At 39.7% G+C, this 14,549-nt stretch overlaps 1 protein-coding gene across 1 annotated transcript; it reads right to left on the bottom strand.

Annotated features, from left to right (window-relative positions):
* Nucleotides 1–5,448: 5,448 nt before the first annotated feature.
* On the bottom strand, nt 5,449–6,695 carry LOC115674888 (zinc finger protein 8). The gene has a single exon (XM_030597408.2). It carries the CDS (start codon nt 6,462–6,464, stop codon nt 5,709–5,711), a length of 756 nt encoding a protein of 251 aa, XP_030453268.1. The 5' UTR covers nt 6,465–6,695; the 3' UTR covers nt 5,449–5,708.
* Between the last annotated feature and the right edge of the window lie 7,854 nt (nt 6,696–14,549).

The raw sequence follows: 14,549 nt of genomic DNA, 5'->3' as shown, positions 1-14,549 counted from the left end.
AAGAGTTGGGTATTATTCAATTAACATTGGCTCGTAATGTCGGGTTTAATATTGTGAAAGAGAAAACCATTGCGGGACCGATGAATGCCTTGTCGAATATTTGCAATCAACAAGGTCTACTTGATGCATGTTTCACTTAAAGATAGCCAAAAGTGCGACGGTAATGAGCATGTCAGTGAATTTAATGTGGTTGTTCGTAAATTGAGTTTGGTTAAGATTGAGTTTGATGATGAGGTACGTGCTTTGATTTTATTATCATCATTGCCGGATAATTGAAATACCATTGTTACTACTATTAGTAATTCCTTTAGGCCAACAAGCTCGACCTTTGATGGGGTTCACAATTTAATTAGAAGTAAGGATATCCGTAGGAGAGAATCTGATGAATTTGTGTTTGTTGCTTTGTAGGTAAAGGTAGAGGAAGAACTAGAACTAGTGTTAGTAGGAGTAGTGCAAACTTGAACAGACGAAGTCAATTTTTGACTAATTAGAGTTAAGTCTACAGATGATGTTGTAGGTGTAATTGACAGTGATAGTATCAATAATGTCTTATCTATTACTGAGGATTTGTCATTTGATAGATGACTTATGGATTTTGATTATTTGTTTCACATAATACTAAATAGGAACTAGTTTACTACTTATCGGTGCACAAATAGTGGTAAAGTATAACTGGGAAACAATGTTGAGTGTGATGTTATGAGTGTTAGTGATGTTAGAATATTCGGAATGCATTATGGTATTGTGAAGACATTGACTGGAGTGTAGCATGTTCCAAAATTGAATAAGAACGTAATTTCATTGAGAACCCTGAATTTAACTAGGTGTTGGTATACTTTAGAAAATTGAGTTTTAAAACTCGTTCAAGATGCCTTGATAATAATGAGAGGAATTAAACACAATGACCCACAAGAGCTTCAAGGTGAATAACAACGAATTTCGCCACAAAGACGTCGGATGCATTTTTTCAAGAGATTGAATTGTGGCAAAGGGCACATCGGCGAGAGAAGTTTGAAAGTTATAAGTGAAAGAAATCTATTGGGTGGTTATGTAGTTAAGAAACTAAATGTATGCATGTGCTTTTACTTAGATGAACGGCGAAAGGTGTTGTTTAGTATAACTATTAGAAAAACCACACAGACTGTAAAGTTGATTCACTTGGATATTCATAGGCTGTCAAGGAAAAGTGTCAGATTTATGCTAATAGTAGGAGATGACTACTTAAGGAATATATGAGTTTTTGTGCCGAGGTACGAGTTCAATGTTATTAAGTAGTTGAGAGCTTTAATCGAAAATGTGCCTAATAAGATGATCAAGCATGTGCAGACTGAAAGTAGTACGGAGTTCTGCTCTGAGATATCAAATGAATTCTGCATGAATGAATACAGAACGAGGCACCGCATTAGTGACGGGCTAAACACCTTATAAAGTAGTTAACAGTGCAAGTGGAGTTGATGACCTAATGAAATCCACAGTTATGGTAAAGTTTAAGCGAGGCTTGGACCTAGAAGGTGTACGTGGCAGTTGAGCCTACGAGGGGCTATGAAATAGCAAAATTCAGATTTTTAATAAAGCAATTGAAACTAAACTCAAACGCGAAGTCAATGTGAAGATTGTTGAGATTGTTGAGATTATTTCATGAGTTTGAACCCAAAAAAAAAGAATCACTCCTAACCCAAGTAGGTTTCTTAACTCGAAAAGGTTTCTTATTTGTGTGATTTCCTAGTGTGAATAGGTTTCCTAGTTTGGTGCTTCCTTTTTTGGATCCAATTCTTGTTTATATATTAGAAATGTATTCCTTTTAAAGAGTATCAAAGAGGTTGAAAAAATTCGAGAGTGTCGAAGCCAATTAAATCTTATAGGTGAAACTTTTTAATTCATTTGTGAGATTAAGAAATTATTTCGTAAGGATTGTGAGGGCTAAACACTTTGTGAGTCATTGGGTGTGATTGAGGACTGATCAACATTAAGAGTGTTTGAGTTCATGGGTATAATCGTAATTTCCGTTGTATGGCTTAATCTACGGTGAAATCTTGGACAGCTCTTCTTGAGGACGTCGGTCACACTGACCAAACCAAGTAAATTCAGTGTCCAATTTATTTAGTTGTTTTATTTATTTATGGTTCGATCGCTTACTTTTCTATGATAGACTGTGCTGCAATGATAATTATATGAGTGTTCTCTGCAAGTGCATGCCTAGCAGATAATTTCTTGGCACTCAAAACCAGATCATATTGATCTGTTTTTACTGGAGATGTGGATGCCCCTACACATCCGAAGGTAGTCTTCACATTAAAATTATGAAACCAACTGGTTATACTGGAAATGGGACAAGGATGTATCAGAAGAACAGGCCTAATTAGCAGATGAGTCAAGATTGCGCGTCCGGGGTGAGTTTGGACGGATTAGCTTTTACCCTCTGAGCTTGGCTTATAGTTATCATTGCTCGGGGTTCAGTCTCTTTCTCTCTGATGCGAAGTACTCTTCCCTGGCCTGAAGCATCATCGGTCAGGACTTAGGAAGCTGAATTTCTTGATTTTTCTTTGGGGAGGAACGTTGGGATCATACAAGAGAAGAGACAGCCCGAACGGACGGCCACAGTCCCTGACCCCCTTGTCAATTACTCTGGTGTCCCATTCGGTGCAATTATGCAGAGACGTTCACTTCACAGCCCAGTGGATTGCGCCTAAAAAAATGCTCAGATTAGCCTCCTAAGGCGACTACTGCAGGAACTGTCGACCTCGTTTGAGTCTTCTTAAGGTTGTGGGCCGATGTTTCTTTAATTCCATTTCTCTCTCTCTCTCTCTCAGTGGTCCCAATGATATTGCAAGTGTACTCTTTGGGCTGTCTTTATGGGGCCTCCTTTATCACCTTGCTCGTCACATGCTCCCCTCCTTAGACGCATTTACTTGTGGACCCTGTGATGGTTGGGTTGACGTTAACCCCGAATGTACAGTGTTTTTCCTTAAAATTCATGTGTCAAGACCGCAAAACCCGCCTTTTGAAAATAGCAAGTTTCTCTGTTTGCTACGCTTACCATCATTGGTTAGCATCGTTAGATTTTCCGGACTACCCATACAGGACTTTTCCTAATATGTGTTCTCACTCAAGCAGATCAAAGTTGGACCATTGTCAAGATCTATCAGCTCAAATTTTTAGACAAATCGAAGGCTCGGCTTGTTTATGTATAATGTCAGGGTACCAGTCGGAGCACTTAGAAGGGGGATGTTCGTGAACAGTACCCTCTGCAATCAGTGAGCGAGCTCTCTTTTTCTTAGTACTGCCTGCAACTCAAACACCCAGGACCATCCACACCTCAAAAGTGTTGTTTTAGTCTAATGTGGTAGAATTCAAGGCAGATACATCATTCTTCTTGCCTTTGGAAAAAAAAAAAATTTTATGCTCATCAATGATGTAGCTCTCCTTCGCAGTGTCGAATTGAATGATGATCTCTCACAGGCGCAAAATGTTTGATTCGCCGAAGCCTCGCCTGCCTGGATCCTTTTCCAATCCTCCACCTTTTCTTTTCCCTTTCAACCAATTTTAGTCTGGTCCAGATTCGAACTTAGCTTACTTAGCAATCGTGATTACAGATCCCTTACTGTCATTAGTCGCTTAGGAAATTTTGGTGAGGCTTGAAATCCGAAAATGATCTGTAATGCATAATTCGTGACCGAACTCGGAAAGGCTTTTGTAGCCACATCAAAATGCAGAGTAGAAAGCTGAATGCACGACTGTTTAATCATATACTGCTACTATCATTTCGTTCCTGGCTCAAAATGAAAATCAGCATGATGCAGCCAATTGCCAATTGCCAATCCCATTGAATGCATATCTCCAGTGTCTCGTGTTGCTTCCAGTCATTTCATCATTTGGTAAAGCCATTAGCTTTCCTGGTTAAAACTCAGGGTTATGGTTCGTAAGAGAGTAAGAAAATGTCGAATAAATTGGGGGTACCGATGGGCAGCTTCTAGCGCTGTTGGGTCTTTTTCTCATCATTATAACCAGATGAATTTACGGAGAGCACAGTTTCAACAAGTCATGTGACGACGTCGGTATGTTTACACTCAGAATCTAGAAAATCAAGGAGTGTTGTATAAATAAGTTCACACTACACGCGTGTTGATGGTTTTCTGCACTGCCGACTGACAGGGAAAAAAACCCTTGCCGATCAATAAACTTTGGAAAAGAAAACAGATGAGAAAGCAAAACTTCTCTTTTGTCAACTATGCGGATGTGTTTGTGCTTAAACCTTACACAAGAACAGATGTGTTGGCAAAGAAAACACCAGCAATTCTTGCAATACTTAATTTAGACCCACCTAACTCCTTTCGCATTCCAGATACACAAACAGTTAAGTCACAGGAGGTGAGAAAATAAAGGTGGCAGTCTAACTACCAAGTCCAATGCTGTCCTTTAAGGTCTCTTTTTTGGTGAATGGAGGACACATCCTTTTCTGGGAGGGTTGGTTTTGCCGTCTTAAAGCCATGAAAGTGTTCTGGTTACTGCCTCTGAATGATTGAAAAAAAATAAAAGGATAGTGTTCAAAAGACAGACAAAGTGAAAAAGTGACCACCCACCTCTCTCTCCTGTAGACCCTTCATAGGCACAGTAGAGTAACAGTGTACCCTTTTGCTCTCCCCTTTTTTTTTTCAAGTCATTGACGACCATTTCTAAGGTGATAACAGACTGCATTGCTTCTGCTTTAGAGCCTCTAATGGTATGATCAACATGGACCATTTTTGGCCATATATTAGACACGGACTGCCAGATGCTTCAAGCATTTTAAATAGGTCTCGAAACTCACCATGAGATCGATTTTAGATGGGCAGATTCACGCGGTGAGCTAACACTCATTCGTTTTTTACTCCACATGTTCTAACGTATACTTAAGTGAGAATTCATAGCAGAAAAACTTCAAAGGAGGTCGGCTACACCTGGTGCAGACCAAGGGGAAACCGAAAACGGCAAACCATTCGACTAAAAATTCCCGATGACTCATTGGGGTCAAAACTGGTATATGCTTCAGGATTTTGATCAGCTATCATTGTACTAGATATGATGCAGAACTTCTATTACGTGTAGATACCCAGAGCAAAAGAGGAAAAAGATTGTGTGCGTCTCCGAGAGTCCTAGATATTTGCGAAGTGTGTGTGTGAGAGCTTCACTGTAACAGTACTTATCCGAATTCCAGTTCCAAGCATTTATTCCTTTCACGTGGACAGAATTTTCAAAGGAGGAGGCATCGGTCGTGTTTCAGGCACACGTTGTAAATCCAGATGCTAATAAGAAGTAGCGCCAAAGACAAAGATCTCATATTCGTTAGCTGGAGATCATATATTCAATCCACTCCTGCGAAACTTATGTTCATATTTCGCCACTAATACAACTTATACGCAGCTCTTTATTCTAAAGAACAAGTGAAATTCCGACATGCGAGTATCGCGGTGAGCACAAAAGCATGATGTTTGTCTACATCAATTGAAGATCTAGACTCACTTCATTTACATAATAAAAATCAAGGGAGAAAGGTTATCATTGTTATGGAGTAAGAAATAGCAAGGAGGGTGTCCATAAATTAGAACCGTCTCTCTTTCTCTCTCTCATATTTTTCTCTTCTTATGATTAAAAAGTTTAGTACCAAGCAATTTGAGAGAATAAGAATTCTAAAAAATCCTCATTAATTATATAGAGTTTAACCAGACCCGCTACAGATGAAGATCCAAGCTCACATGGTCCTGCATGCTCGCCTTCCCATCACAAACGTACCTGCTTTGAGGATTCCCGCTATTGGCTCCACCTGGAGATCGCTTCATCGTCTCGTCCCCAGTGAATAACGGCAACGGGTGCGCTGAGTGGTGGTCACGGCTGAAGCCGGAGCTACCAGCAGGGATCCGCCACAAGGCTAGAGGACTCCCATTAATGGGCTGTTGATGAGAGAAAGAGCCGTGGCCCCCATAAAACCTAGTGCTGTTACTCGAAATGGTGGTGTTGCTACTATTGTTGCTCCATGTAGGGTAAGTCATGGCGGTCGCCGAGCCGAACCGGTAGTTCATGAGGCCGTAGACGTGGGTATCGGAAAGGCCACCGTTGGCCATGGCGGACTGGAGGTGGGCGCGCTTGGCGTGCTGGCGCTCTCGCTTGTGTGCGTTCTGGTGGCCGCCGAGGGCTTGGGAGGTGGGGAAGTTCCGGCAGCAATAGTGGCACTCGAACCGCCGCCCGCTCTCCCCGTTGCTCTCGCCATCCTTGCTCGCCTCCTCGGCCACACCGGCCTCGGCGTCGCCCCCGCACTCCGTCTCGTTGCCGCCGTGGCCCTGGCCGGCGCCGCCCTCGGCTCCGAACTCGATGCCGAACAGCTTGATGCCCTTCTCCTTATTGACAGGGGCAGGGCGGATGAAGGGAAGTTGAGAGAAGGACTCGACGTTCATGAAGTCATGAGTCTCTCTCTCGTGAGTCTTCTCCATTAGAGGGAGGGCCTTCAAGGACAATGAGAGGGAGACAGGGCAGAGCCAGCCTTTGGAGGAGGAGGAGGAGGAGGAGGAGGAGAGGAGTGTCTTGGGGGGTTTTTTGTGGAGGCTATGTGTTTGACAGAGAAGGTGTGGGGCCTTCAAAAGAGGGTTATATGATCCATGGAGGATTTGAGGGATGACTCATCCTTGAGATTGACGACTGACAAAGCCAACTTCAAGTTCAGAAGTTCAATAGTACGTTCAGAGAGAGAGAGAGAGAGAGAGAGAGAGAGAGAGAGAGATTTTTTTGCCTTATTTTCAAGAACTTGAGTCTTTAACATATTCCTTTCCCATTTGATTTCTTACCTGCATGCGCTTTCCTTCTTGAATTTTCTTGGGCCTTCCAACTAATGTCATTGCTGCGAGCGAGATTTAATGTTTACCTAAAAGCTACTAAATTTATGACAACCTCACATCGAGCTATGTAGAGATCTTAATTCTTCTCCCCATAAACAAATGAGGCACAATACTTCTTAGTGCTGTCTAGCTTTTAGCACAAGTCTTACGTCACTCAATTACCAAATGATCGTATATAAAATATTCAACATCTCTTATACTAATTGGACCCTACCAAATTTTGCCACGAATGTCTACTTTCGAGCTATTATAGTTATCATCTCCATTAAAAAGTTCAATCCAAAAGTTTAAGTTATTAGATAGAGAGAGACCGTATGTATATAAAGATAAGAGTGAATGCACATACATACCATGTTAAAAAGTTCAACTCAAAAATTTAAGCTATTAAGTAGAGGGAGACTATGTATATATAAAGAGTATATAAGATCCGTTGTCTAAGCGATGTGAGATATTTCAACGGTCTATATAGAGTGCAAATGTCAAAACAATGACCAGATCCAAGCTCATGTAGATCCCCTTCCCTTTATATAAGGAGCGTCCAATGTTGCATTTTCAACTGATTGAAATAGGACTTGTCAAATTGTGTTGATTTTAGCAAACAAGATTGTGGCAATTCATTGCCCACCAAAAAAAAATACTATTTGGTTTTGTTATGCCTGGAGTTTCCAATGCCAATGCAAGTTTTATTTTCCTTGTATAAGATACCTAACAACATATGTTTGGGGATGTCCTTCCACAACTACGTACGACTATCAAGTGATTTGACCTTCATGTACTTCTAGAAAGTTTGATTATGTCAGAATAAATACACCGTGTGCATAAAATCTTCCTTTTTGCGAACAATTGCTTGATGATGGTCTGATATGGAGGTATAAGTGCAGTTTGACGTGATAAGAAATTATTTTAAGTGACTATCTGTTGATATTTGGCACCGAAAAAGGTTTTACAATTCATATATTTGTGAGTGAAGTATTATTAGGACGGACAAAAATTCAAATATCATAAGTAAACAATAAAGAGATAAAACGGTTAGGATTCCGCGCTTAAAAAATTGTGATACATCTCGCGCTCGACTCCTTATTTGGCTCAACCACTAGAAGGTTTTACCTTTTGGTATGAACGGCCTATCTTTTAATAGGACCAGGAAGGTGGACTTAATTTGATACCTCAACTATCTTTTAATAGGACTAGGAAGGTGGACTTAATTTGATACATAAAACTGACAAAGAGAAGTTTATAGTCCCCGACAAGTCCATAGTTAAAAAAAGAAAAGTCACAAACTTTGAAAAATATGAATCCAAGAGATGCCAGTACATTATTGCGACTTACATGTCAACATGCTAATGTATATACGGATAGACTATATTGAGGAACTATACATAGTTTTGGTACCATTTTTCGAGAGAGTACACGCTAGACAGTGAAGGGACACAAGACCCTTTTTTTTTTCTTTTTTGCTTTTTCAAGTTCTGTCCAATGTACAATACATCCATGAGTTTTCTCTTCTCGCTCTCTCTCCAAATTCCATTTTACTCACACATACCCATCACTCAACACCCCATGGTTTAGTGAGATGTGTGTAAGGACAGAGAGGGAAATGTCGATGATGACTCTCTCTCTCTCTCCAGGACCAGGGGGAGAGAGAAGTTGGTGTTGGTTCTTTATAGCTGTTGGCTGTGTTATATCTGTTGCAGGGATTCCGCAGCAAGTTGTGGTCCTTTTTATGATGAACATGTTAACTAGATTTCAGGATCAACTGATGAGGGAAGTGAAAGTCTAACAACTTGTTTCTTCAATCTTCTTTTGATTTGATGAACAAAGTACACCTCTCTCCCAGCCTTTTCTTTCTCTCTTTGGGTCCTGTTTCCTCCCTTATTATTACTAATATTATTATTATCATCATCATCCGGTTCTTTGTTGATTATTATGATCACAGTGAAAAATGTTTGTGATTGCCATTAGGGTTTCTAAACAATGTCCTTGTCTTTGTTTTGTAATGGTTAACTAAGCATTCTTCCTTTCTTTTGTCATGTTTTAAGTAAACTATATTACGTATTAAATTTTTATAATATGTTGCACTAAGCCAGAAGTTTGAATTTTACCAGTTTATGTCACTTGCAAGGTATTCTTTGGGCTTTTGGGTAGCCGGTTCTTTACTCTCGTACCCTTAATTATTTAAAAAAGTAAGGAAGGAAATTATGGTTGCAAAATATCAACATATACATATAATTCATATGCATCAGCTATTAACGTAATTAATGACAACTGAATAATGTTCTCTACTTTAACGCTTGTCTAAATTAACCAATTACGGATCAGGCTAGCCTTGAGAAAGAGGTTTAATCAGAAAGTTTCATTACTAACAAAGTTTCTTGAAATATGGAGTGAATAAATGTTGAGTAACAATATGGACAACACCACTATACTATACATAGTATCACTACACTTAAGGAAACATTAAACTTCTTGGATCTGTTTATGACCCTTTATGTGCCAGTTAGAATTATGAAAAGCTAAGGTGTTTCTTAGTGAAATGAGGAATTATGGTTATAGCCCCCACAAGCCTAAACAGTAAATACTTAGAAAGAGATAATGTCTGCGAGGCTTTTCTTTCCTTTCTTTCTCTACTTTCAAAAACCGTTCAGGCTAACCTTTTCAACCGCCTGTTAACGTAGAAAGTTGCTTCTATACAGAGAGGGGGAGAAGAGGGAGAGAATTTGAGTGCCGATGACGATCTTTTGTTGTATTGAGGGTCTTCATTTTGCTTTTGAGTGTTCGCAGCTTTCGTTTTCCTTTTTTATTTCCTCAGTGTGTAGCTTTTGAGGAAGAGCTGGAATATCAAATCTGAAGTAGCAATTTAATGATGCTGAACTCACTGCTTTTTTCGTGCATGCTTGACTCGTTTTGCAATTATTCCCAACCCCAACTGCTCACTTGCTCATAACTCTCCACCCTTTCTTTGCCATCCCAAGACAAGTCTCTCTCTCTCAATTTTCTAGGGCATTGTCTTACCATGTGATCTTTCTTGGACTACTTTGGGTTTGAGCTCCATTTGCACGCATTAATGTTTTTGGGGTTTAACGGAAGTACCATTTGATGGGATTGTACCAATCTCAAAGGAAAGTGGGCCCCCTCCCTCAACATGTCCTTATTACTCCACGTCACTCCTAACTCCAAAAACAAACCTTCATTCATGCGAGCACTCTTTGCCATTAAAGTCCCGGTCACAAAGGTTGTGATTTCTTGTGGGGAGGGGGGACCATTGCAGATCCATGAGGGTTTCAATGCAACTGCACAAATTATACCTCAAAAAAAATTCATGCGTAGATAATTATATAGACAAGGGTTTTTAGAAGCGTCTCCGAAGCACTTGTTAAATATGTTTAATGAGACAATATTTTATTTTCAAAATATTGATTGTGCATATCACGAGAGCAATCGGTGCATTATAAAATTGTAACATATCTTTATAAAATTCTTTAAAAAGTGCTTCTAAGGTAAGGCACTTCTAACAAAATTCTTACAAATTATATGTATGACTGATATCCAAGAGCTTGCTTGATGTTTCTTGCCCCCATGATGTGAAGTATGATGAAGTTTGCATTTGAGAAGTTAATAACCAACTAGGGTTTGACATTCAAAGCATGAAGCAATTTGTAGCTTCCCGATACAATTGCATTATAGTCATTCGTAGCAAAGGCGTTATATATCTAACTAGGTCAATAAGAGTAAAACGGTACAACTTCGTTAGCACATTCCCTTAAATTTACAAATTTTCATTAAAGAGAAGCATACAACGATGATTGCCCGACTCCCAGAGTCCAAACCACAATCCTTTATCTGGTCAATCCCCTCCTACCCAAAGAAAGAAACTTCTTTGGAATGGCTTTCCCACATAAATTTTAGACCACGTCCAACGTAGTTATTGATGTAGCAGATACTCATCTTTATTATGATAAAGCAGGACTTTGGCCAGGCCTTCAATCATGCCATGAATGAACACAGCTTCAACATTCAGAATTAGATGCAAATATTGCTGACATATGGATGATAGGTTCACATCCAATTGACGGTGTTAAAAAAATTAATTATAAAAGGAACACATCTACGAATACCCTTGATACCAATAAAGAGGAGCAAGAGCTAGAGCTAGGTAGGCTCCCACCCCGGATTGCGACGTTTCTTTTCAAGCTCACTTGTCACATACAACACACGTACGCTTCACCGGTAAAACCTTACCTTACAAAGTGCAATTTTATCTTCATGACGACTAATCATGGTCCGACATAAGAAACTGAGATGGGCTCGGCTCGGCCCGGCTCGGCTCGGCTCGGCTCAGGAGGTTGGAAAGAGAGAGATAGAGAGAGAGAAAAAGAAAACAAAGAAAGTCGTGGAGGTGGGGTTGAGGATGCATGTTGTTGCACAAGAGAAGGGTCGCTATCTATTTGTTCCTCAACTCTTTCCCCATTAGGTGGCCCGAGCGCGACCTTGCCTCTGGCAACTCCTGCGTCTTTTGCCTCCCACCTTCACTCCTCTCTTCACCACCAAGTCCTTAGCTTGACCCTCCATCACTTTTTTTTTTTCCTTGTTTGTTTCCTCTTCTATTCCTCACATGTGTGGACCATGCATGTAGATAAATTATGCACTCACACTGCCCTCTTCTCTTAGCTTTGTCAACCTCAGCTAGCTATGGAGCTGGTTTGGAACCGACAACCTTATGGTGGTTGAATGTAAGAGTCATTAACTGTCGAGTCTTTATTGCTGTAGATTCATTCTATCATTCAATCTATCAAATACATTTGGAGGCGTAAGATTTTATCTTGCTCGTTTGTGCAAATGATCATGTATGATGCTTCATTCCGTTTGAGGGATTTCAAAGCTTGTTTGGAATAATTTTTTTATTACAACTCTCGTCCCTATTTTTTTATCATCGACGGATAAATTGTAGACATCGTGAAAAAGTATATATCTTGGGATTTAAATTCCGCTATTTGCTCTTTACCCAAGTCCCAAAGCATAAGCAAATGGACCCCTATCCCGATTTGTAAAGGTTTAGACTAGGATTTGTAGCTTTGCAAGCTCATGGGTATAAGTTTTGCAAAACAAAGGGGGTCATGAAAATGAGAGCATTATTTGTTTCTTGTCATTGTTAACTTAAACCAATTTAACCTACCTAATTTTCTATTCTTTGCCAAATTTAGGAAAGTTGGGAAAATACCAATATACCATTGGAGGAGCCCCCAAAAGAATCAAAAAGGAACATCTTGGGCCGATTCATGTGTCCCTTCTCCATTGGCTAGTCCCACCTGATCCTGCTTTTTTTACAATAATTAGAAACTGAAAATGTTAGAGAAGTGGGTGCCCCAGAAAACAAAGTATCAGACATTCCTGTGCAAATTATATCACAGGGGACTTCTCGCTACCCTCAGCCTAACATTGATAAACAGCCTATGTTGTCTGTAATATGCACTGGAAGAGATATTTCATATTAGCAGAAAAGAACAGAAAGGAAGAATGTGGATGCAAGAGAAAAGCAACTGAGCAAGTGTGGAGCTAAAAAGAACAATGTGCTTGAGAGAGAGAGAGAGAGAGAGAGAGAGAGAGAGAGAGAGAGCCCACACATTCTGTTCTTGGATCTCTCAATCGTAAATGATAAAAGCGAGCACACATGGAAAAGAATACAAAATGGCATTGCATGGGCACAAGATCATGACCGTGATGTGTTGGGTCCTTCCACATGTTAAAACCCACTTAAAACTGTCAACATAATTCGGACAGCCCTAGCTCTTCCGACTCCTTAAAAGCTTTGATGGGTATGCATCATTTGTTTGTCTGAAACCGAGAGTCCACTTGTTTGGACCACCCAAGGCATCTTTTCAGATGTTGCATTAACGCTTGTGTGGGGCTATAATCCTTCTATTCTTCTCTGTTTTTTTTAGTTGTGTGATGTATCCTGGTCCCTTTCCCTTGTCTAACCTAATTTTTTTCATTGTGTGGCACGATTATATTTGCCTACAATATTAATTGGGTTGGGTTGAGCTATCAAAACTTTTAATTCTGTATAATTAATTAATCATTGCTTTAGGTCGTATGAGTTTCCATGCTTTTCATTATTAAATGTGAATATACATATATAGTTTCATACTTGTCATAGTTCCATCAATGTGATAAAGATTTATTATGTCGACATCTTCCCCTATCGTCTAGAAGACTTAGTAGCCTCTTCATGTTAATTAGAGCCATGATTTTTCCAAAGAAAAAGTCGATGTTCATTCAATTATCAATTTGCATATATGAAGCCAAAAAGAATGTGCATCAATTATTAATTGTTGATTATGGCTCGGAATTAGTCTAGATTGATTTGAAATCCAAATTATAATTGAATTGCAAGGAAATCGGCCCATATAATGAGAGTTCAAATTGAACCCTTACCAACAAGATCACGGGTGATGCAAAAAAAATAGGGAAATTAATTTTGTGTAGGACTTCTTTTCCTTATTGAAGTTGTTGTCCATGTTGACGTCGGAGAAGGGCTCATATATTTCTCGCATATGATTATTATGTCGTTGAATTTGATCTCGGATGCATAGTGAGTGCACTTTCTTCGTATGAAAACTTGCGAGAGACATAGAGAGCATCGAGAGATTTAATCCTAAAGAATTGATAGCCTAAGAAGACTCATTTCTTGTGCTTGATTCTCGTGGGTTCAGGTTCAATCTAGAACTGGAAAACACTCATAAGCGAGTGTGATCGAGTTATCTTAATCTCATATTTGTCGAGTATAACGAAACCATCTCGCCGATCTCTTTCCGCGGAACAGGTACACCGTCGTACCACGTAAATCCGCTCTGTTCAGATTTCATTTCCGCGATTTACTTTTTAACCGAATCACTTCTGTCTGTTCGCGTTTCCGTGCCAGCTGTAACGCTAATCAATCGAATATACGCAGGTAACATACGAATGAGGGCAGTGGCCTTGAAAAGCAGAAGTGGTACGATCGTGTCTCATTCAATGTTGATGTTCGAGAGAGAGGTGGGGTGGGGTCTGCAAACACTTTGGAAACTCAAAATCATCAATCAAGCTAGTGAGTTAATATGGGCCAATGGTGTTTGGTTGTGTGGCCATGGCGCACAATAATGATGGCAAGAGATTTTCACGCATGTTTGTGTGTGCGTTCGACATTAAAAGCACGACAGCACTAAGTATCTGAGGCTTTGGTAGTTGCAAGCTCACCACGTTCACATGAACAATGTTTCCTTCATTTACTTCCGCCACTGAAAAATAAACATCGAAACAAGAAATGGTCCACATCTATCCCTTCCTCAATACCCCAAGATGTTGACACATGATTCATGAGAGACAATTCTCAATGATGGATCTCTCTCTAATTTCTTTCGCAGTTATTAACGTTGTCGATTTTGGGCCAAAAAGTCATGTACATGCCCACTGCTTTGGACAGTTAATCGCCCACTTCTCATCCTAATTCCTCCTTCAACAATTCAAATGGTTGCACAACTAAACTATTATTGTGCAAATCGCAAAGCCCTTCAAGGGTTAATTATAGAGATAAGTGGATCGGAAATCCTAAAACTTATTATAAAAGTGCAATTGAGTTCAAAAAAAGTGTAATTAAATCCTAAAATTTGTCGCAAAGTGCAATTGAGCCCTAAAACTTTCAAAAAG

Source organism: Syzygium oleosum, unplaced genomic scaffold (genome assembly GCF_021117445.2).
Source record: "Syzygium oleosum isolate NSW1041296 unplaced genomic scaffold, Sole_v2.1 Sole_v2.25, whole genome shotgun sequence".
NCBI classification, from domain to species: domain Eukaryota; kingdom Viridiplantae; phylum Streptophyta; class Magnoliopsida; order Myrtales; family Myrtaceae; genus Syzygium; species Syzygium oleosum.
This window is presented reverse-complemented; position numbering and strand designations above follow the sequence as displayed.